Here is a 22,569-nt window from a genome sequence, read left to right as displayed (position 1 = left end):
TTTTAGTTTTCCCTTTACCTGTAGTACCTAAAGCACAATTTCTGACTGTTACTCTACTCTCTTCCCTTTAGTTCGTCTTTGAACTATTAGTTATACTACATATTCCACCCGAGCCCTCCCCCCATTTATGAAAGTCCTTGTGACCGCCCTATTTATCCTTATCGATGGGTTGAATGGCCACCTCATGTTCCTAACAACGCTTACACAGATTTAAGGTAATTAGCAAAAGAACCAGAGGGGGAATTTATTTTCTGGAGAGTTGTGGTGATCTGGAATTCACTGCCTGAAAGGCTGGTGGAAGCAGATTTAATAGTAAATCTGATGGATATATATTTGAAAAGGAAACATTTACAGGGCTGTGGGGAAAAAGCAGAGGAGTAGGATTAATTGGATAGCTTTCAAAGAACCAGCATAGGAATGATGGGCCAAATGGCCTCCTTCTGTGCTGTACTATTACATTTTGCTAAGAAAAATAAGGTCAGGTATTACATGGAAAATAGATGGGGTAGAAGAGCAGAGAGATCTGAGAGTACAAATACACAAATCACTAAAAGTAGTGATGCAGGCATATAAGGCCATTAAAAAAGCAAACCAAGCACTCGGGTTTATTACTACAGGGATAGAATTGAAAAGTAGAGAAGTTCTGCTAAACTTTCATTGAACCATGGTTAGACCATACTTGGAGTACGGTGTACAATTCTGGTCGCCATATTATAAAAAAGGATATAGAGGCACTGGAGAGAGTGCAAAAAAGATTTACAAGAATGATACCAGAAATGCGAGGGTATACTGATCAGGAAAAGATGAACAGACTGGGGCTCTTTTTTTTGGAGACGGCTGAGGGGTAACCTAATAGAGGTCATTAAAATTATGAAAGGTTTTTGATGAGTAGACAGAGTATTTCCACCTGTGGGGAAGAGCAAAACTAGAGGCCATCAATATAAGATAGTCACCAAGAAATCAAATAGGGAATTCAAAAGAAACTTCTTTACTCAGTGATGAGAATGTGGAACTCGCTACCATGGAGTGGTTGAAGCGAATAGTACAGATGCATTTAAGGGGAAGCTAGATAAGCATGTGAGGGAGAAGGGAAGAGTTATGATGATAAGAGTTAGATGAGGAAAGATAGGAGTAGACTCGAGTGGAGCATAAACGCCTGCATGGAGTGGTTGGGCCAAATGGCCTGTTTCTGTGCTGTATATCCTATGTAATACTATTCAATGATATGCAGCCATCTCTCCTGAATAATACTCTCATGGCCTGGCTGTCAATATTATTTGGATTTTTTTTTTGATTGGGGGTGGGGGCTCACTGGACCAAATTTCTTATTTCCTGCAAAACCCCGGAATGTAGTAACCCAGATGAATGGGCCGAGTAATCTTTTTCTTAACGTGACAAGTTATCCCAAAAGGTAAATGGAGAATGCTGCGAGTTTAAACAAGGGCCTGAGCACAAACGTGCACAGTTCAGAGGCGCCTGAATCAGACCGTTTATCCGTTGGCCCATTTGACAGTGACACAGATGTCCAATGCTGGTTCTGTACAGGTGTCACCAAGTCCTGTGCTCGAGATTCTTTGAACCCCTGTACAATTCCCAAATTCCTGCTGAAGTCAAACACTTATTAGGATCATTATTTATTTTAAAAAAGTCATATCTACACAAATCTTGAAAAAATGCAACTTATTAAAAGCATTAGAGTTCTGCAATGGAATGTCACAGAATCAAAATGGTATCAACAAAATAGTAAAACCAGTGTGTAGATTTAATACACTTCTCATTGCAAGTGTTCAGGCACAATACAGAGTCTCATATATTTACATCCAGAAACACTGACACTGCTCTGGTGAAAGCTGGAACCTGTTTATAATCGCATCGATGCCAACTTTTACACAAAGTATTACCATAATTCTAAAAAAATAAACAAGAGTTCACTTTGTACATGGTGCGAGCTGCTCGAGGCAGCGCCTGTCTTGCACACACTGTACGAATACAGGCATTCCAAGTACAATTGTAAACACAGCATCAAATTTCAACACACAAGCTGGTCAGCCACATTTTACAATGGGAGGACCAACTGTGCTGCATGGTGGTATTTGCGTCACATTTAGTTTGTACGTTGGGAGGAAAATCCCTTTCAGGTACAGAGAGTGTCTCATATAAATACCACAGCGTAGTTCAATCATGTTACAGGTGTAGCATTCTTCAAATGGGAAAAGGATGGATACTGTAGAAAGCTCAGTAACCCAGGGTGTCTCCAAAGGAGGTTTCAGAGGACAAGACTCACTGAAGGTGCCCCATAACTCACCGAGGGGGCCCAGCATCTCCAGGCACAGGATTCTATAACGGTTTTTGGTGCAGAGCCTGGACCACTAAATAGGGCCCAGGAAATACACAGCGTTGGACCCCCTTCAAGGGAGGCCCAATGTCTCTACAGCACAAACATGTCACCGATAGCCGTTCCAGCACCGCAACACAGGATCGAAGCTTGGCTTCATCTTCCGGTCCATTCTCAACCGGAGAATCTTCCTCACTCTCTGCTGGGATGCTGTGCAAGAGCAGAGCTCTCTATCCGCAGTGAAGGGCCAGTGAAATGGGTCGCATTAGCTGATGACACAACAGTGCTGACATGGGGCACAGAGGAGCCTGTGACAGACCTGCTCTGTCCTGCCAGCTTAGGGGTAAAAGCAAAGCAAAAGGAAGCAATAGATAAATCAAATGGAGGGGAATGGATTCATTAAAATAAAGTCAAGGTGCAAGGTCATGCTGTCACCCCACTGTAAGATCAGGGAACCAACAGGGCCTACAGAAGCTTTGGCAACAGCCCTAATCTAAGAGGTCAAGTCCAATCAACGGTGGTCGTGTACCACAAACACTAGACTTCCACTGATCTGCCACGTCCGACTGGTGCACGACTCCAGTCCAATGGAAATGAAAACTACGTTTACTGGAGGTCACAGCAAGCTGCACCAGAGTACCTTTTGTTCCTGTACTATAGGTAGCAAAATGTAAAGGATTTTTTTTCTTTTAAAAAGCCTTACTTTATTCTTGTGCTCATGAAGGCAAAGGGTAAAAGTACAAATGGAACATTGGCTTATTGCAGACCCCTGACAGAATCAAACATCCACAGCCCAGAAATCAAAAAAATATATCACTTCAAATCAGATCTTCCCAGTTTTAAAACACAGTAACTTCTCTCCAAAGGAATCAGCAGTTTCAGACTGGCCATAGAGGCACTGCACAGAACAGTATTCACCTCCAACCACGTACAGGAGACTGGCTGGTGCCTGTTTGGTGTGCAGGTAGTTTAAGGCCAGTATGAGCGGTTGTTAACATATACTCTGTTTCAGATGAGTAAGTGGGCTGCAGTTTACAAGGTGCATTTCCACTCCTGCTGAAAATACAGGGTCCAAGAATGAGCCTGGCACCCATTTAGCTACAGGTCTGCGTGGAATGGGCCACAATGTAATAAGAGGGCTCTCATTTGTCTTAGTCTTGCATCTCTATACTACCAGTCTCTGCGATAAACACTGTGGTGGTCTCTATGCCAATGTAGTGCCATGTGTAGGGCACTATGCAGTGGGCTCCCCTCATCAGCGATTCAAAGCAACGCACGGTTTTAGACAAGACCCCACCCCCCCCTCACCCCTCCTAGACAGGCTTGAAGTGGCATTTGATTCAGTTCCAACTGTGAACTAAGTGATTTGGGCCAAGAATTTGTTTCGAGATTGAAAATTGCTAGCACCTTTTCCAATCAACTGTAAAAGAAATGTTGGAAATTTAGGCACTGGATTGGAGTTTTGTTTTTCTAAAAAAATGTCCTGTACAAAGTTATATGATTGATTTTGTTGCCCCAAGAACAGCCCGCCATCAACGGGGCAGGAAGTGCACGGCACTGAAGTTCAGGGTGTACCATAGCCGAGGATCTGGAGAAACCACTCCGAGGAGCCAAGTCTCCAAATAGCATTCGCTGTCTGAAGCTGAAAGGAAAGTCAACAATTAAATGGACAGGGATGTGCTTTAAAGCAACGACTGCGGCAGAAAGGGCAGTCCGTTGCTCCTGAAAAGGGCACCAATATCCTGCGGATGATAACCGGGCTCTACAACATGAATTTCAACCCTTACTGATTTTTTTTTTTTTAAAGCCACTTTTTCCAGGCTCCTAGAATTTCTGTACCTATAATTTAAAGGTGGAACAATTTGCTCCTTTGAAAAACAAAATATTTAATCTTCAAGTATAATAGAGGCTTTATCCGCCTATTTAACACATTCAGCCCAGGTGGCCTAACACTATAACTGGCAATGAATGAGTGGCTGACTGACATCCTGGGAAGCCAGCAGGGGAGGACGAGGGCATCGCCCAGTCAAAACGCTCAAACTACAGAGCCCAGCCTCTTCACGGCTCAGGATCGCTGTGAATTCCACCAGGTTTCTGACCTGCATCGTCCTCTTCGCTGGTCAAGAAGTCCCGACTACGCTCTGGCCAGTCATGTGTCCACTTCAGATCTATCAGACATACAGGTCCCGCAGCCCAAACAGTAACCAGAAATTGTCTTCTCACCTACTCTCGCCAGTGTTCGTTAATCTTTCTCTCCCCCCCCAACCAGGGCTCTGGCCCCCCCAACAACATCTTCTCTAGCGGAGATTAATAAGTATTTGGACAGCAGATTCAGAGTTGAACAGTGCAGAGGCTCGCAGAGTTGAAACATGTTGGGCCAGGACAAATGGAGATACTTGGCCCAAGAACTGCACCAGGAAAGAGGGCTCATGCTGGGATTCCTTTTTCTGTCAGAGTCTGCCTGATGAAAGCCCACTTTAGCACAGTCACCAGAATCCAGACACACAGAGAATAAGTTAGATACTAATAAAAGTAAAATATCAATGTAAAAAAAAACTTGGCCATTTACACTTGCTGACTGCACGGCACATTTCAAACACATTCTCGGCCCTTTCTCTCATGTTTCAAAGACGTTCTCAACCCTTTCCCTCCAATGTTTCTGTACCAGGTACAATTCCTCATGTCACAGCCCAATCTCAACAGGCCCTCAATAAATCAGAAGTGGACACACGACACACACACACAGGCCAATAAAAGTTGAACAGGATCGACTAATGTGGGAACGGCATTGATGGCAGGAGAGATGTTGCAAAGATAAGTGGAAGTCTAATGAAAATATAAAATAAATTTACCCAACTTAAAATCTGTTCATTAAAAAATAATCCAGCATACATTTTGGAGAGGGTAATTCAATGGACCAAAACACAGTTTACAACACAAGCACTTCATCAATTAAGCATGTGCCATTAGTATCACATTGGAATGATATGACCTAAAATGGAGAGTTCCTCTGCCTGCACAGAGCAGAAATGGTCAAGGCAAATCAACTGAGGAAACACAAAGTGCTGAACACAGTAGCACTGCCCGGGAGATTCTCATCCATCCAATGAAACGGCGGAGAGGAGCACATCGATGCGAAGGTGCAAATGATTGATGTCTATTCAGTGCAGGCTACATGATCGGTTTGCATCATGTCAACATACTGAATACAACCATTATATTCCTGCAGGACAAAGACACAAAGTGCTGCAGCAGCGTACTGAGGGGTCCAGCTAGCACATCGCACTGGACAGCCTGGCGAGTGGGCAAGGGTAAAGGCATCAGTCAGGGGGGCTATAGCTTGATTGTTCCAGGAGGTAAACTGCCATTACAAAGCCTGTAGTAACGCAGGTCATTCACAAGTCTGTGTACACACTGTGTAAACGAAGGCAAATCCTAGCACATGGGGGGAAGAGAGAAAGAGAGAAATGTTAGCGTCATCTTCGATAACCAAACTTTTCCACAGCAAAGCACACAGTTTATGCGGAGACAGTGAACGGATCGGATCTTAATTTCACCGTTGGAACGTGTCAGTATCAATAGGATCACTCCTGCTACTGTGTCCTGACACACTAGAGGGGGTAGCAGATGTGACTCTTTTGTCATTTGATCAACTCAAACTCTGCCCGTCACAAGAACCTCACCTGTGTGTTTGGGCGGCCACTTTCTACAATTGTGCCGCTGGATGCCTTTCCATTCAAATGGACAGAGTAGACATTTCACACATTGCACTTAACGGAAATCCCAGTGGCAATACTGAATCAGAATGACTACCTTGAATGTCACACTGCCCAAGGTATGAATAGCAAATCAAGTCTAGTGTGCAACCTTACATAGCACAGCCTCCCCACCAGCTCTCAGGGTTAAGTTAGTTCCACTTATCTAAAAGCAGCTACATAAAAACATACATGTATCAAATTACTTCAGCTAAAATCTACTTAAAAATGACAATAGCAGCATTCAATGGAATACAGTGGCCAAGGGACTCTGGTATATGTATAGTAAGGTCAATGAAAGTGGCAGTGCAGATAAGGACATCGAAAGGCAAATGGAATCCTTGGCGTTATACCTCGAGACACCGAATACAAAAGCAAGGTGGTCATTTTGAATTTGTAGAAAACCCGAGGGCATAACTGGAGTAGTATACCCATTACTGGACGGGATGGAGACCATGGGAGGGGCACTGTATAGATTCACTGGGATCATACCAGTGCTGAGTGCTTAGTTATGAAGAGAGATTTGAGAAGATTAAATGGTGACCTGATCGAAGTCTTCACGATTATGCAGAGTTATGATAAATAGTGAGAGATTGTTTGCACTGGTCAGTGAGACTGAGAGGGGCACACATTTAAGATAAATGCAAGAGGAATTAAGGGTGAGGTTTAAAATAAATCTTTATTCAGGGTGTAGTTAGAATGTGGAATTCTCTGCCAAAAAATGTTGTTAAATCCATAAATACTTTAAAAAGGGAATTAAGTAACCGCTTGAAAAAGAGTAACATTAAAGCGCTGGGAAGCGAGCGAGAGTAGGAATAGACTAGGGTGCTCATGGAGAAAAACAATGGCATAGATTTGATAGGCCAAATGGCCTGTTTTTGTGCTTTAATAAACTGTGATTTTTCTCTTGTTCGCTACAGTAGAAGACTTGCATTTATATAGCGCCTTTCACAACTTCAAGACATCCCAAAGTGTTTCATAGCCAATGATGTATTTTTGAAGTGCTGTCATTGTTGTAATGTAGGAAACTGCAACAGTACATTTGTGCATTGCAAGCTCCCACAAACAGCAATGTGTTAATGGCCAGATAATGGGTTTAAATGATGTTGATTGAGGGATAAATAATGCCGAAGGACACCAGGGAGAACTCCCCTGCTCTGATTTGAAATAATGTTATGGGATCTTTTACATTCACCCAAGAGGGCAGACAGGTTAATGTCTCATCCGAAAGATGGCACCTCCGACAGCGCTGCACTGGTCGTGTCAGCCTGGTTTGTGTGTTCAAGTCTCTGGAGTGGGACTAGAACCCGCGATCTTCTGACTCAGAGGGGGGCGAGCCCCAGTGTATCAATGAGATGGGCACCCCATTGCCGGCTTGACATCAGGTCGTCCTCGTCCTCGTCCTCCTCCACCCCCCCCCCCCCCTCCCCTCTTCCCCCACCGCAGCGAGACAAATAATTATATAGAAATTACAGCACTGAAACAGGCCATTCGGTCCAACAGTTTTAAGCCGGTGTTTATGCTCCACATGAGCCTCCTCCCACCCTACTTCATCTAACCCTATCAGTATAGCCATATCATTCTATTCCTTTCTCTCTCCTCTGCTCATCAAGTTTCTCCTTTACGACAATTTTAGAGTCAAAGAGCGATTTTAATCAGAGCTTCTCCTTTCAGATACAAGGGCCAAGTATTAGAAAATAAAACCTGTGGAGTCGCCAACAGTAACGAAGCTCAGTTCCCATGGGGGGGGGGGGGGGGGGAAACCTGTGGAGACATTAATGGGGCTCAGCTCCCATGGAGGGGGGGGATACAGCTGCAGATGGGGACCAAAGCCCTGGAAGACGGGCCCTGGTGGAGTCTGCATCGTCCCAGGGTACACGACCACTCACTGCTCCAGTATTTTAGCACGCAGCAAGTGGCCTGCAAAACAAATTGGTAATGGTGTGATCACAAACACCGTGCCACGACAGGGCCGGCTTTAATGGGCACTGAATGAGAGTTTGAGACTGATAATCCCTGTGGAGCACACTGTTTACTGCATCAGTGAAATGAACAGGATAAATAGATCAGTTGGCACCAGGCTCTCTCTCTCTCTCTGTCTTTCAGCTTTATTGCTGCAACTTTCCCCAAAATAGGTGGTGTATAATCTAGTTATATTCAAATACAGAAGATGCAGGCATGTCAGCCGGTGAGCAACTAGTCTGCCCAAAACCACCCAGCGGATTAGGCTTGGGGACAGCGGTCTCCATACCTTTAACAGGACTTTGCTGAAGTTTGCATTAAATGTCACGGAGTCTGCTCAGCTTAGTATGTGGCTCCCTTACCCATTAGCACATCCTTCAATACAGCATCCTGGATGGGCACTGCTTCTAATAAAAGAATGCACATCCCTTAACACAGTCACACCTTATTCCAGGTTTTAGGGAATGTGCCAGTTGGGACGTGTACTCTGACCCTTTTCCTCATGTTCCCACAGTACACTTACCACCGCGAGAAGTCACAGCTACTAAACACAGTACTCTACAATACAGCATTTACGAAGCACTTGAGGACTTTCAGAAAGGAACTCCTTTCTGTGGCACCCAGACTTTGAGTTTCATCCGCTTTTCCGACGCCCACATACGATTCCAGTTCTCCTTCTGGTAACTAACCCTGTCCATTTTGAAATTCCTGCCGAGCACTGTTCTCTGATTGGAGTCAATACCATCGCAACTGCCCAGGAACTGGGGCAAAAACACAGCGTAAAAGCTGTTGAAGTCCACCGAGGCCATGTTGTACACGGCGATGCCGATCTCCTCCTGCAGTAGGTCGTGAGACTTGTGGACCAGTACCTGGAGCAGCACATTGATGAACTGAAACAGCATGGTCGTCCGGAAGATTTTCTGGGAGTGGAACAAAAAGAATGTTCAGCGCAAACAGCTTCAGTAAGGTCTGATATTCAGTGACAGACTGGGCCGGCAATGGCTACAATCCCTTGCACTCCTTCCCACAGCAAGCAGATCGACACAACTTGTACTGGCTTCTTGCATAGCTAGGCATTAACAGACTAAAACATCTATACTCTGCATTGCAAAATACCAACGTACAATCTACACTTCACTCAAATTGCTGAATTCAAATAGAAACATAGAAACATAGAAAATAGGTGCAGGAGTAGGCCATTCGGCCCTTCTAGCCTGCACCGCCATTCAATGAGTTCATGGCTGAACATTCAACTTCAGTACCCCATTCCTGCTTTCTCGCCATACCCCTTGATCCCCCTAGTAGTAAGGACCTCATCTAACTCCTTTTTGAATATATTTAGTGAATCTAAATGATCTAAATTCAATTTTTTTTTTTAAACCACTAAATTCACCATTTGCTGTGTGGTTTACAATTATTCAAATTACAGGGCCAAAAACATCAGCAGCTGACATCAGCAAAGGCTGTACATTCTAACACTGGCTCATTATGTAAAGTGCTTCAAGTTGCTATACATGAAAGGATTTCTTCCTGATAATTCTGGATTTTGGTAACTTTCACAGTAATTAAGTACCGCCCAATCTGGTTGCTAGATGGCCACCGCTCACTAAAAGATAAACAACTGAGAAAATCTAACATAACGTGGCATAGCAAGGCGACTGCTTTGAAGGAGTCACTGTGCCAAATAGGCGAGTCACGGTAGAGGTGCAAGTATTTCAGCAATCCGATCATTTGATCTGCTCATTGGGGTGTCTCAGTCTGCTGCAGTGCCCCCTACAGGGAGAGCCCCCAACAGCAACTCCATTTGCACAAATGAACAGCTTTGAGTAAAGACAATGTCTGGCGCAATACTGAGCCAAACAGACCAGGGAGGTCCCAGGTTCAATTCCTGCTTCGTGTGGAGTTACCAGATTTTATAGCCAGGACTTTATTGCGGAGTTCGATTGGCCTCTACGATTTGGGGTAAGGCAAGGAGGGAAATTAGAGTCAGGGCTCCTGCTCACTACCCAGTGAACCCCGCTGAAAGTGTGCGTGCTGGGGCTCAGTGAGCAAAGACAGGATCAAGCTCGAATGCAGCACCCCCATCACGACAAAATAGCCGGACACATGAATAAAGGCTTGCACACGGAGACTGGCCGTGGGCTAGTGGCTGTGCGGTGACACCAGGGAATGACCCGGGAGAAAAAGACAGACAATTCTTAATGTCAGCCATACAGAAAAGAAGCACGTTACCTAGCAATGGGCAGAATGACCGGATTCCCAACAGAACAACTTGCTACTGAACTGGGAATTCTCCAGAAGGAGCAAAGCAACAGCATCTCCAGTAAGGTTCAACACTATGATTTTAAGGGGAACAATTTATATATTTTTAAATCTATCCCCCAGTCTCCCCTTTAAATACCATTTCGGGATATCCTTGCACCTTGCCCAGTCCCCCAGTGCCCCTCATACTCTAAACCAGGTGAGGGTACGCTGCCTGCTTTACTGCAGTAGTGCCCTGACAAAGATGTCCCCTCCCCAGTCCAAATGTCCCATTACATCCTGGATATTGCCATCCAATTAAAATGCCTAAAAAATAGATCATGTATTGAACCCTCTGGTCAAGGCCACCTTAGGGAGCCAAATACATCTGGATTTTACACTTTGCAACTGAGACACCAGGTATTGTGCATTTTGGTCAGGTACAGCAATTAGGTCAGAACATTTCAGGATTGTACAGTATTCTAACAGTGCTAAACTCAGCCTACTGTACTGCATCAAAGTCAAACTCCAGAGTGAAGAAACCCATCCTAACCCTACCGCAGCAGGCGTACTCAAGCGGCACTCACCTTGTGGTATAGCTTGTGCTTGGTGTTGAGTGTCTCCAGGTAAAACAGGTTCTGTTTAAAGATCTGAATGTCCGGTTGCAAAAAGGACTGACCAAAAGCCTGGCAAAAGAAGAGGAAGAGGCAGTGTGCTGGATTTCAGATTTCACCATCAAACAGCTTACAGTGCAGCCAGAGTCCTGGATACTCCTTCCTGCACCGCAGCCATTGCTCCCAATGCAGCAGAGGGGGCCTTTTTTGGGGCAGGGCCACAGTGCTTGGTGTCGTCACCACAGGTCCCAAAGCAGAGCTAAGAGCGGTTTTAGTGATTCAGGTAATAGTTACGCCAATAGCAAGTAGCTGTACCATATAAAATGTCATTTATAGCACCTCTCGAATCCTTAGGGCATCCCAAAGCGCTTTTCAGCCAAAGAAGTACTTCTTAAGTGTAGTTTACTATTGTAAAAGTAGGAAACGAGGCAGCTAATTTGCACACAATTTGATCAGCAATAACCAGATCATCTGTTTTAGTGATGTTGGTTTAGGGATAAATGTTGGCCAACGGATTGGAAGGGCTCTCCTGCTCTTCCCTGAATAGTGGTGTGGGATCTTTCAGTCACCCGAGAGGGCGGTTTAGTGCCTCATGTGAAAGGTGCAGCTCTCCCTCGCTCCTGAAGTACCCCAGTAACAGAAGCACAGCACAGGCAGCAGAGCTTTCTGCAGTCGAGTGGAGCAGGGACAGGGCAGACCGTACAGCAATATGAACAGCAAGCGAAACACACAAACACGACCAAGAACCAGAGTTACCTGCATAGCAGAAACAAACTGGGCCTCGTTCTCCATCGGCTCCTCGGCTGTCCCGCGCTGCACACTGGCCAGGACAGAGGATTTGAAGAAGAATCGCCAGTTGTTGTGCAGAATTTGGTAAAGCAGCTCAAACAGTTCCATCTTCACATCTGGCGAAGAGCGCTGCGGAGCAAGAAAGGAGCGTGAGGAGGAAACTAGCAAAGGAACAGAACACAACTCGCAACGGCCTGTAACCCGACTGGAATTAAACTCGCTGGGATCACGCAAAGCGCTGCCAATCTCAACACAAACCTTCCACCAGTGCCCGCGTGCAGAGAGTTAAACAAAAGAGCACAGGGAGACATAACATAGAACACAAGAATTAGGAGTAGACCATACAGCCCTTCGAGCCTGCTCTGCCATTCAATATCATAGCTGAACTTCTACATAACTGCACTTTCCCACCCAATCCCTTGATTTGTTAATGCCCCAAAATCTATCGATCTCAATCTTGGCTTCGACTGAGCATGCACAGAATGGAGAATTCCAAACATTCTGCAGATACTGAATGCTACTCTCAGAATACATCGACGCACAGCACATAACATAAGAAATAGCAGCAGGAGTACAGCATTTGGCCCCTCGAGCCTGCTCTGCCATTCACTAAGATCATGGCTGATCTGATCTTGGTCTTAACTCCACTTTCCTGCTGCTCCTCATTACCCCAGACTCCCCTATAGTTCAAAAATCTGTCTATCTCCACCTTAAATATATTCAATGACCCAGCCTTTACAGCTCGCTGGGGTAGAGAAGTCCAAAGATTCATGACACAGATATGAAATTCCTCATCTCCGTTTTAAATGGGTGACCCCTTATTCAGCACCTGCAACAGAAACGGCCACACTAGCACTGGAAGTGCAAGAGCAGCCCAGCCTTACCTCGGCTACGGTAGGGTAGACCTGCTCCATGCAGAGGGAGATGATGCTGGGGAGGAATGGTTTGAATGCCTGCCCAGGTTCCTGGACCACTACCTGCAGAATCTTCAGAAACTTCTCGACCACACGGCAACCACCACTGCCCTCCTCAAGAATACTTTCTGCCAACTGCTCCCTGCATAACAGAGGGAGAAATCAGACATTACACACAGTGCCCAGTCCCCCAGATAGTAGAATTATAGGCCCAGAAATCCCAGTCAGCTGCTTCCCGTGGGCGATTGAGGGGAAAAAGTTAAAAAAAAGATGCGCACCTATCTGTTCCTGCTGCGCCCATGCGAGTTCCCGGTCTTGAGGCCTTCACTGACTATGCGTTGCAGCGCGTACACATCTGAACGTGCGCAGGACTGGAGCTGCAGTCACATGGCTCTGGGCAGCCAATCAAGGTAAAGTATGTTCTCATTCATAATAATGGGAACTCCATAAATTGGGAGTTCCCATTCTGAATGAGAAACCCCCCCACCCCCCAAAACACACAAAACTAATAAAAAAATAGAAAAAATACACCACACATTTTTTATTTAAATTAGTTATTTATGGATCATAAAAAAATATTTCTGATTTTAAAAAAGTTTAAAATTATGGTTTAAAATAAACTTACCGTAGTTCTTAACACCAACATTTGTTTTAAAAATGTTATTTTATAATGTTTGTGTATTTTAAAACTCTTACACCTGTAAAAGTAGGCTATGCACCTGCTTTTATCAGGCGTAAGAGTTTTCAGGACACTTGCTGGGCAAGAGATGGGTAAATACCGCAATCTTGCCCATGCGAATGTCCTGGCTGCCGAGATGCAGAGGATCCATCACGCTCGAACTTGACAGATCGGAAAAGCCGGTTTTCACAGCGCATGTGCATTGTGCGCCGAAAACCGGCTTTTGCGATGCCTTCCCAGGTCCGTACACACTCCCTACGGACCCAGGGAGACAGGGGTCTCTGGGCCATAGAATCTTACAGTACAGAAAGCGGCCATTCGGCCTGTTGTGCCTATGCTGGCCCTTGAAAGTGCAGTCGTGCTTAGTCCAACATTCCCACTTTAAAAAAGACATGGATTTATATAGCGCCTTTCACCAGACATTTCAAAGTGCTTTACAGTGAAGTACTTTGAGTGTAGTCACTGTTGTAACATGGGAAACGCGGCAGCCAACTTGCGCACAGCAAGCTCCCTCAAACAGCAATGTGATAATGTCCAAATAATCTGTTTTTACATCCACTTGCAGACGGGGCCTCGGTTTAACATCCCATCTGAAAGACGGTGCCTCTGACAGTGCAGCACTCCCTCAGCACGGCACTGGAGTGTCAGCCTAGATTTTGTGTGCTCAAGTCCCTGGGATGGGATTTGAACCCACAACCTTCTGACTCAGGCAAGAGTGCTGCCCACTGAACCACAGCTGACACCAGCTTACCTGTAACTAAGTTCCTCATCGTCAATTATCTGTCCAACTCCCTTTTAAAATTATTTATGCATTCAGCTTCCACCATCTTTTCAGGAAGAGTGTTCCAGATCCATACAACTCAGTGAAAAATTCTCATCTCCCCTCTAGATCTTTTGCCAATGATTTTAAATCTATGACCTCTGGTTATTGACCCACTTACCAGAGGGAGTAGTTTTTATCAAAACCTCTCATCGTCTTGAAAACCTCCATTATGTCACCTCTTAAACTTCTCTGTACCAAGGAGAACAGTTCAAATGTTTCCAACCTCTCCTCAGCTGAAGTCCCTCATCCCTGGTAACATCCTGGTAAACCTCCTCTGTACCCGATCTAAGGCCGTTACATCTTTCCTGGTGTGATGCCCAGAATGGTCCACAATACTCCAGCTGAGGGCCAACCATTGATTTATAAAATTCTAGCATGGTCACTTTGTTTTTATATTCTATGCCTGTATTTATAAACCCAAGTAAACCATATGCTTTTTAAATCACCTCATCAACTTGTGCTGCCATCTTTAAGAATGTGTGTATATGGGCACCAAGGTGCCTCTGCTCATCTATACTTTTCAAAATTGTGCTATATATAATATACTGGAACAGGGCCCAGTCCTCCAGTGATGGCTGGAACGACGCTCGGTTACCTGGTGAACATGTTCAGGAACGTTTGGATGATCTGTTCTGTAAAGGGGACTCCCATCTGGACCCTGAGGCCTTGAAACAAAGTGAGGAAGAAGCTGAGCATCTCATCAGTAACACCTGAAAGGCAGAGGAAGTCAGTGTTAGGCTCCAAGTAGCAGCACTGCCTAAATACACAAACCTGTCCATGAGCAGCCTGTCGGGTGCCATTTTGGCACATTGATACATCAAGCAGCTGCAATGGGTAGTATGATGGTGCAGGAGAGACACCAGCACAAATATTATACAAACAACTGTCTCCTACTGAAAGCAAGGTGCCAGAGCTACAAGGTCACCCTATATATAGCCCCCCCCACCTGACATCACAAACATGACTTTTGAGCAGTGTAACTAACATGCACAAGATTGGAACGGCCAAGCAGTAATATCTGCACAAAAGGTCTCACAATATAAACCAGGCTAATTCAGTAAGGGAGCATCACCATAAAATGGGCTACTAATAAGGAAACAGCCAGGATGTGCCATCCTTGTTGAGGAGAATTCCAACTCACTCCAAGAGCAACAACCCACTGATCCCTCTACAGCACACGTTTCACTGGCACTCCCCAACGGGCAGATTCAATCATAGGAACAGGAGGCCATTCAATAAGATCATAGCTGATTTGTATCTCAACTCCATCTACCCGTCTTGGCTCTGTAACCCTTAATACTCTTACCCAACAAAAATCTATTAATCTCACTACCGTATTTTTAAACTAGTGTGACAGAGGTAGTGTTTGGGACGGGTCAGATGGGCTGCAAAATCTCTTTGGATGTTGTACGAAGATCTGGCCTGGTGGGACTCTGTCTGAGAAGGGGTGGCAGTGTTAACAATCCGCCACTCTGTTAGTGCCAGGCAGATTTGAAAGTTGAACCAACTTTTAATTGCCACTACAAACTAGTGGCAAGACTGCTCACACCCTTCGGGCCAAGGGACTGGAGCTCTCACACACAGTAAACCAGAGCTCGCCTTACCCGGTTGGTGAATGAAGATGGGAAAGAGTGCCAGGGAGACCTGCACCGACTCCTGCAGGGACTGGTAGCAGATCTGACGGGACTTGGTCACCTCCCCGGAGATGTTCTCCACGATGTACCTCAGGATACTCAGCGTCTCCTGTACCACCACTTTCGCTGAAACAAACACGTGAGCACAGTTTGAAAATCAACACATTAAATGCAGAACGGTCGCATTCTGGAACTCGAGGCCAGAAACAGCGCACATCGTCTACCACCTTAAACGATACACAGACTGAAGAGCTTTATGTTGGCTGTAAAGTGGTGCTCGAGCACAGCCATGTGGTCTCAGAGCGTCGCTCTCCCTTCTCTTTACCAATGCGCCTGCAGTCTTTAACAGGCCGGTTGGAAGGCGTTAGGACAAAGGCCTGCACTTTGCTTTGTCTCTTGACAGCAGCTCTTTGGAATCACAAAATGTGGGGTTGTGGACATCATGTTTAGAGGGAGCTCACCTTTACATTCATGTTGCACTGTTTTGGTGACAGTACCAAGTGCAAGGTACCAGTACCTCAGCTTAACATAAAACCATAATCAGTATCTTAAAAGGAAAGCAGGCCAATTAACATTAAAAAGGCAGCGAATAATCTGGGATCTGGAAGCTAGAGGCAGACCAGAACTCTTGCCCGTCAACCCGTGACCATCAATTAATGGCAGGTTGGGATTCGGGGAAACTCAACAGGTCAAGAATGTGCATGGGGACATTTTTACTAAACCAGAATCTTTCTAAACTGGCATAAATAGGTGCTCCCCTTTCTCAACACATCCTGTTGATGTTTGTAGTTCAACATGATGGCTACAATAAGTTTTGAACACTGTTTCCCCCCAAAAGTAACGCATTTAAATGTAGCCGTTTTGTTCTTGTGCTGTGCATGTGCTGCAGCTTACAGGCAGTATCTCGCCTAGGTCCTGGCACACTGCTGCGTTTGAGATATAACACCCAGTAATGCTTGTGTGGTGAATGAATTATCGCAGCAATAAGCACATTATAGGGCGGGTGCAAGAAGATACTCACTGTCCCCTAGGCTCATTTTGCTCTGCGACAGTCCTGCATTCTCCTTGAGCTGCCGGTATTCTCTGGTGAGGGTTGAAATGAGGTTGGCATGATTGGTCGAGCGGACTACCCACTGCTGCTCACTCTCGGGAAGGTTTGGCCACGGTAACAGCAGCATGTTGGACAGGGCCCTGCACACCAGCACTTTACCCTAAGTGGGAGAACAACACTTGGGATCAAAGCTGTTAAACATACACTGTGCAACACTCAACACCGATACTCCGAACAAAACAAAGTGCAGATGAAGCAGCTCTCGCGATATTAAGTCGTTCAGCTCCCCCAGATTCTCAGACAAACTAGCTGCAGGCTACCCCAGAACCATTCATTTTAAAGTGGGTGCAGGAACATAGACCTCGGGGTGTAGGTACACAAGTCTTTGAATGGGGTAAGATAAGTTGAGAAGGCTGTTTAAAAGGCCTATATACAGGATCTGTTATATATGTAAACTTGTATTTACTCTGTACAGCCACCAGAGGGCTCATACCCTGGAGTCCCAAGGGATCCCATAATCCCTTGGGAGCACAGGCATTTAAGGAGGCTTCACAGGTTGGAGAGGCACTCTGGAGACCTGCAACAAAAGACTACGGTCACACTTTGCTCAGTCTGACTTCCTCCATACATAACAACTGGCGACGAGATACAGATAGCGTACCCAAAGATGCAGAGAACAGTGGGCATCCTGGAGAAATTCTCTAAGAGAGCTGATTGGGAAATTTTTGTGGGGCGATTCGACCAATACTTCGTGGCCAATGAGCTAGATGGGGAAGAAAACGCTGCCAAACGAAGGGCAATCCTCCTCACCGTCTGTGGGCACCAACGTATGGCCTCATGAAGAATCTGCTCACTCCAGTGAAACCCACGGAGAAATCGTACGATGATTTGTGCACACTGGTCTGAGAGCATTTGAACATGAAGGAAAGCATTCTGATGGCGAGGTTCTACACCAAAAAAGGTCTGAAGGCCAGGAAGTGACGAGTTATGTCGCCGAGCTAAGACGCCTTGCAGGACATTGCGAATTTGAAGGACATTTGGAGCACTGCTCAGACTTTTTCGTACTTGGCATTGGCCATTGAAACCATACTTTGCAAACTTTTGACTGTAGAGACCCCAACCTTGAGTAAGGCCATAGCGATAGCCCAGGCGTTCATTGCCACCAGTGACAATATTAAGCAAATCTCTTAGCACACAAGTGCTGCTACAAGTACTGTGAACAAAATTATGTTTTCGAATCGCAATGTACAGGGCAGGTCATACATGCCTGTAGCTGCACGTCCGCAGATGTCTCAGAGTCCACCATCAAAGGTGATGAATGCAAGGCCATTAACACCTTGTTGGTGCTGCGGAGGTGATCATCATTTCCATTCATGCCGATTCAAAGGGTATGTTTGCAAAGGCCGTGGAACAATGGGACACCTCAAATGTATGTGCAGGCGAGCTGCTAATCCTGTTAAACCTGCAAATCACCATGTTGCAGGAGGACAGATCCACGGAGGATCACGACGAACCAGAGCCTCAGATAGAGGAGGCAGAGGTACATGGGGTGTACACATTCACCACGAATTGTCCCCCGATAATGCTGAATGTTGAACTAAATGGACTCCCGGTGTCAATGGAACTGGACACGGGTGTGAGCCAGTCCATCATGGACAAAAAGACTATCGAAAGACTGTGGTGCAACAAGGCCAAGCTTAACTCCAATTCGTACGAAACTAAGAACTTACACAAAAGAACTGATTCCCGTAATCGGCAGTGCTACCGTAAAGGTCTCCTACGATGGAGCGGTGCACAAGCTACCACTCTGGGTGGTACCGGGCGATGGTCCCACGCTGCTCGGAGGAGCTGGCTGGGAAAGATGGAACTAGGACGACGTCCGAGCGCTCTCGTTCGCTGACGACACTTCGTGTGCCCAGGTCTTAAACAAGTTCCCTTCGCTGTTCGAACTAGACACTGGGAAATTCCAAGGAGCAAAAGTGAAGATCCACTTAATTCCGGGGGCGCGACCCATCCATTACGAGGTGAGAGCAGCACCATACATGATGAAAGGGTAGAGATCGAGCTAGACCAGCTGCAACGAGAAAGCATCATTTCACCAATTGAGTTCAGCGAGTGGGCCAGCCCGATCGTTCCTGTCCTCAAGGGAGACAGCACTGTCTGAATCTGTGGCGATTACAAAGTAACTATCAATTGTTTCTCCCTGCAGGACCAATACCCACTACCAAAGGCCGACGACCTCTTTGCAACGCTGGCGGGAGGAAAGACGTTCACGAGGCTGGATCTGACTTCAGCCTACATGACACAGGAACTGGAGAAATCATCGAAGGGTCTCACCTGCATCAACATGCACAAAAGTCTTTTTACTTGTAACAGATGCCTGTTTGGAATTCGATCAACGGCGGCGATATTCCAGAGAAACATGGAAAGCTTACTGAAGTCGGTCCCGCACACCGTGGTCTTCCAGGACGACATGTTGGTCACAGGTCAGAATACAGCCGAGCACCTGCAGAACATGGAGGAGGTTCTTAGTCGACTCAACCGCGTGGGCTCAGGTTAAAACGCTCGAAGTGCGTTTTCCTGGCGCTTGAAGTGGAGTTCTTGGGAAGGAGGACTGCGGCGGACAGTATCAGGCCCACCAACGCGAAGATGGAGGCGAGAACGCATCGAGGCCACAGAATGTGCGGTCGTTTCTGGGACTCCTGAACTATTTTGGTAACTTCTTATCGGGTCTCAGTACACGGTTAGAACCACTGCATGTCCTACTATGAAAAGGGGACGAATGGGTTTGGGACAAAAGCCAAGAAAATGTCTTTGTAAAAGCGAGAAAATTGTTATGCTCAAACAAATTGCTTGTGTTGTATGATCCATGTAAGCGTTTGGTACTAGCATGTGATGCGTCGTCATATGGCGTCAGGTGTGTATTGTAACAAGCTACTATTTTGGGAAACTGCAACCAGTTGCTTATGCATCCAAGAGTCTGTCTAAGGCTGAAAGAGCCTACAGCATGATTGCGAAAGAAGCATTAGCGTGTGTCTATGGGGTAAAGAAAATGCATCAATACCTGTTTGGGCTAAAGTTCGAATTGGAAATTGACCATAAGCCACTCATATCCCTGTTTTCCGAGAGTAAAGGGGTAAATACCAACGCATCGGCCCGCATCTAGAGATGGGCGCTCACGTTGTCCGCCGCATACAGCTACGCCATCCGCCACAGACCAGGCACAGAAAACTGCGCCGATGCTCTCAGTAGACTGCCAATGCCCACCACAGGGGTGGAAATGGCGCAGCCCGCAGATCTAGCCATGGTTATGGAAGCATGTGAGAGTGAGCAATCGCCCGTCACTGCCCGGCAGATCAAAACCTGGACGAGCCAGGACCCCTTATTGTCCCTAGTCAAAAGCTGTGTGCTTCATGGGAGCTGGTCCAGTGTCCCAGTGGAAATGTAGGAAGAGATAAAGCCGTTCCAGCGGCGCAAAGATGAAATGTCTATACAGGCAGACTGTCTTCTGTGGGGCAATTGTGTAGTGGTTCCAAGAATGGCAGAGACACTTTCATCAATGACCTCCACAGTACCCTCCCAGGCATCGTAATGATGAAAACGATAGCCAGATTCTACGTGTGGTGGCCCAGTATCGATGCGGACTTAGTCCTGCGTTCACAGATGTAATACATGCTCGCAGTTAAGCAATGTACCCAGGGAAGCGCCGCTAAGTTTATGGTCTTGGCCCTCCAAACCGTGGTTCAGGGTACACGTTGACTATGCAGGCCCATTCTTGGGTAAAATGTTCCTTGTGGTTGTAGATGCATACTCCAAGTGGATTGAATGTGAGAATGTTGGCTAGCACGTCCGCTGCCACTATTGAAAGCCTGCGGGCCTGTTTGCCACACATGGCCTTCCAGATGTCCTGGTGAATGACAACGGGCCGTGTTTTACCAGTGCTGAGTTCAAAGAATTCATGACCCGTAACGGGATCAAACATGTCACATCTGCCCCGTTTAAACTAGTGTCCAATGGTCAGGCAGAGAGAGCAGTGCAAACTATCAAGCAAGGCTTGAAGAGGGTAACTGAAGGCTCGCTGCAGACTCACCTATCCCGAGTCCTGCTTAGCTACCGCATGAGATCCCACTCGCTCACTGGGATCCCACCTGCTGAACTGCTCATGAAAAGAGCACTTAATACAAGGCTCTCATTAGTTCATCCCGATCAACATGAACAGGTAGAGAGCAGGCGGCTTCAACAAAGTACATACCATGATAGCGCAAATATGTCATGCGAGATTGAAATCAATGGTCCTGTATTTGTACTGAATTATGGACAAGGTCCCAAGTGGCTTCCCAGCACTGTCGTGGTCAAAGAGGGGAGCAGGGTGTTTCGGGTCAAACTTTCAAATGGACTCATTCACCGGAAACACTTGAACCAAATCAAACTCGGATTCACGGACTATCCTGAGCAACCCACCTTGGACCCTACCTTTTTTGATCCCCCAACATACACACCAGTGGCAACCGACACCATGAAGCAGAACCCATCATCCACAGCATCCCAGCAGGACCACACACACCAGGCAGCCCAGCAAGGCCAGCTGCATAGCAGCCCAGCAAGGGCCCAACAAATGATTCAACAATACCAGCTTTCACACTGAGAAGATCAACCAGGGCAAGAAGGGCCCCAGATCGACTCACCTTTTAAATAGTTATACTATTGACTTTGGGGGGGGGGGAAAAGAGAGTGTTATATATGTAAACTTGTATTTACTCTGTACAGCCACCAGAGGGCTCATCCCCTGGAGTCCCAAGGGATCTCAATCCCTTGGGAGCACAGGTATTTAACAAGACCTCACAGGTTGGAAAGGCAATCTGGAGACCTGCAATAAAAGACCGTCACACTTTATCTTGAGCTCACAGTGTTCAGTCTGACTCTTTCTCTGGCATGATACACAACCCAGATCAGGAACACCAGCCCATGCAGCTACACAACCCAGACCAACATCGCAACCAGTGCAGATACACAATCCGGATCATGAATAGATATTAACGTAGTTAGCAGGAGGTTTAGAGGGGATTTGAGGAGAAATCTTTTCACCCAGAGGGTGGTGGGTGTCTGGAACTCACTGCCTGAAAGGGTGGTAGACACAGAAACCTTCACCACATTTAAAAGGTACTTGGATGCGCACTTAAAGAGCCATAATCTACAGGGCTACGGACAGAGTGCTGGAAGGTGGGATTAGGCTGGGTAGCTCTTTTTAGACTGGCACAGACTCGATGGGCCAAATGGCCTCCTTTGGTGTCGGAATTTTTCTATGATTCTAAATAGAGGCACAGAGTACAAAAGCAAGAAAGTAAAGCTAAACCTTTCTAACACTGGTTAGGTCCCAGCTGGAGTACTGCGTCCGACTCTGGGCACCACACTTTAAGGACATGAAGGCTTTGGAGAGGGTACAGATGAGATTTATTGGAATGGTTCCAGCGATGAGGAGGTCACAGTTATGTGGAGAAACTGGAGAAGCTGGGATTGTTCTCCTTACAGCAGAGAAGGTTAACGGGAGATTTAATAGAGATGTTCAAAATCTTGAAGGGTTTTGATAAAAGTCAATAAGGAGAAATTGTTTCCACTGGCAGGTGGCTCAGTAACCAGAAGACAGAGATTTAAGTTAATTGGTAAAAGAACCAGGGGTGACAACGAGGGGAAAAAAAATTACGCAGCTAGTTATGATGTGGAATGTACTACTGCCTGAAAGGGCGGTGGGAGCAGATTCAATGGTAACTTTCA

General features: G+C 46.2%; 1 protein-coding gene across 2 annotated transcripts in view; it reads right to left on the bottom strand.

The window, feature by feature from the left end:
* Positions 1-1,744: 1,744 nt before the first annotated feature.
* xpo6 (exportin 6) overlaps positions 1,745-22,569 on the bottom strand; it is a 56,418-nt gene continuing 35,593 nt past the window's right edge. For both annotated transcript variants that reach the window (XM_070900838.1, XM_070900839.1), the window contains 8 exons: positions 16,768-16,957; positions 15,717-15,872; positions 14,708-14,822; positions 12,581-12,752; positions 11,664-11,825; positions 10,881-10,979; positions 8,742-8,972; positions 1,745-5,770 (listed from right to left, as the gene is read on the bottom strand). In XM_070900838.1, coding sequence (XP_070756939.1) covers positions 5,669-5,770; positions 8,742-8,972; positions 10,881-10,979; positions 11,664-11,825; positions 12,581-12,752; positions 14,708-14,822; positions 15,717-15,872; positions 16,768-16,957 — 1,227 coding nt within the window. In that variant the 3' untranslated portion in view covers positions 1,745-5,668. The remainder of the gene's footprint in view (positions 5,771-8,741; positions 8,973-10,880; positions 10,980-11,663; positions 11,826-12,580; positions 12,753-14,707; positions 14,823-15,716; positions 15,873-16,767; positions 16,958-22,569) is intronic.

Source organism: Pristiophorus japonicus, chromosome 15, assembly GCF_044704955.1.
Source record: "Pristiophorus japonicus isolate sPriJap1 chromosome 15, sPriJap1.hap1, whole genome shotgun sequence".
Lineage (NCBI taxonomy): Eukaryota > Metazoa > Chordata > Chondrichthyes > Pristiophoridae > Pristiophorus > Pristiophorus japonicus.
This window is presented reverse-complemented; position numbering and strand designations above follow the sequence as displayed.